This window comes from Brachyistius frenatus, unplaced genomic scaffold (assembly GCF_029030835.1).
Source record: "Brachyistius frenatus isolate BFR_SWC_R1_liver_20210118 unplaced genomic scaffold, ASM2903083v1 Contig_425, whole genome shotgun sequence".
In the NCBI taxonomy this organism is placed as follows: domain Eukaryota; kingdom Metazoa; phylum Chordata; class Actinopteri; family Embiotocidae; genus Brachyistius; species Brachyistius frenatus.
The window spans coordinates 118,160-120,000 of NW_027211024.1; the positions used below are offsets into that span (position 1 = coordinate 118,160).

At 55.6% G+C, this 1,841-nt stretch overlaps 1 protein-coding gene across 1 annotated transcript in view; it reads left to right on the forward strand.

Moving 5' to 3' along the window:
• The window catches only part of LOC138637041 (tomoregulin-1-like), an 8,223-nt gene continuing 6,382 nt past the window's right edge, over positions 1 to 1,841 (forward strand). The window contains exon 1 of the mRNA XM_069725477.1: positions 1 to 804. Within this exon, the coding sequence (XP_069581578.1) occupies positions 675 to 804 (130 nt within the window). The 5' untranslated portion in view covers positions 1 to 674. The remainder of the gene's footprint in view (positions 805 to 1,841) is intronic.

The following is a 1,841-nucleotide window of genomic DNA, read 5'->3' on the forward strand; positions in this document are numbered from 1 at the left end:
TCTCTCTCTCTGTGGGAGTGGTCTCCTGCAGGTCACGTGGTCCGGGCCTTTGTTGATGGGATTCAGTGGAGGAAGAACAGGAGGACAAAAAAAAAAACAATACAAAAAAAATACAAAAAACAACCCCCGTCCCGGTCCGAAAGACCGACTGCGTCCGCGATCCCTCCCCGGCACACACTCGCTCTGCTTCGGCCTGGATGCAGCTCAGAGCCCCGGCGGGACCTCCACCTGGGTCGGTTTGTTCCGCGCCGGTTTGAGTGCGAGGCAGCGGGGCTGGGGGGATGGAGGCTCCGTCCGGGCTGTGAGCAGACTGCTTGAAGGGGGTGGTGGAGGTGTGGGGGTCGGTGCGTGAAGCCCCAGGCCCTGCTCTGCTTTGTTATCCGGGGCTTCGTCTCGCTGCTCCCGGCTCGCTCGTCGTGTTTCCGCGGTGTTTGCTCGGTGGATCCCGGAGAGTTTTTGCGGAGGAGAGGAGACATGGAGAGGAGGAGGATTTAAGGCTCCACCGGCTGCTGCTCCGCTTTTTGTCTCGAGGACTCTTTAAAGGACTCCGAGAGACACATTCTGGTTTTCTCCCGTCTCATTGTCCTCCGTCCAGCTCTGCACCCCCTCTACAGACCTCCTCCATTTATCTCCATCTATCGCTCCGTATCCACCCCTCCCCTCCGGCCTCCATCATGGCTCCGGTGTTCCGGTTCTGCTGCCTGTTGGTCCTTCTGGCTCTGCCCGCCGTCCGCAGCTCGTTCCCCCGCGGAGGAGGCGGCAGCAGCGCGGACTGCGGCCCCGGGAAGGCCGCCGACTGTCCAGGTGAGACCCACCTGCACACACCTGAACTGGGGGGAGGGGGGTTTCTGTGGTCCAGCAGGTTTTGAGGATGTGGAGTGTGTGTGTGTGTGTGTGTGTGTGGGGGGGGGGGGTCAAAGGTCACAGTCATCTTTTGTTCATATTAGTGCAGCTGGTCACGTGATGCAGCTGTTATCACTGACCCATCGATGTGTCCACTGTTGTCATGACAACACACACAAAAATCAGTGGACTGTGGGTATCAGCACGGTCGTCGTGGCAACAGTAGTTAATAACAACACCTGTGCATCTGACAATGAATCAGGGGAGATGGAGCAGATGTTCAACCTGTGTGTGTGTGTGTGTGTGTGTGTGTGTGTGTGTGTGTTTGACTGTGTGTGTGTGTGTCTGTCTGACTGTGTGTGTGTGTGTGTGTGCGTGCGTGTGTGTCTGTCTGACTGCGTGTGTGTGTCTGTCTGACTGCGTGTGTCTGTCTGACTGTGTGTGTGTGTCTGTTTGACTGTGTGTGTGTGTCTGTCTGACTGTGTGTGCGTGTGTGTCTGTCTGACTGTGTGTGTGTGTGTGTCTGTCTGACTGTGTGTGTGTGTGTGTGTGTCTGACTGTGTGTGTCTGTCTGACTGCGTGTGTCTGTCTGTGTGTGTGTCTGTCTGACTGTGTGTGTGTGTGTGTCTGTCTGACTGTGTGTGTGTGTGTGTGTCTGTGTGTGTGTCTGTCTGACTGTGTGTGTGTGTGTGTGTGTCTGTCTGACTGTGTGTGTCTGTCTGACTGTGTGTGTGTGTCTGTCTGACTGTGTGTGTGTGTGTGTCTGTCTGACTGTGTGTGTGTGCTGACTGTGCGTGTGTGTCTGTCTGTGTGTGTGTGTGTGTCTGATTGTGTGTGTGTGCGTGTGTGTCTGTCTGTGTGTGTGTGTGTGTGTGTGTGTGTGTGTGTGTCTGTGTGTGTGACTGTGTGTGTGTGTCTGTCTGACTGCGTGTGTGTGTGTGTGTGTGTGTGTGTCTGTCTGACTGTGTGTGTGTGTGTGTGTGTCTGTCTGACTGTGT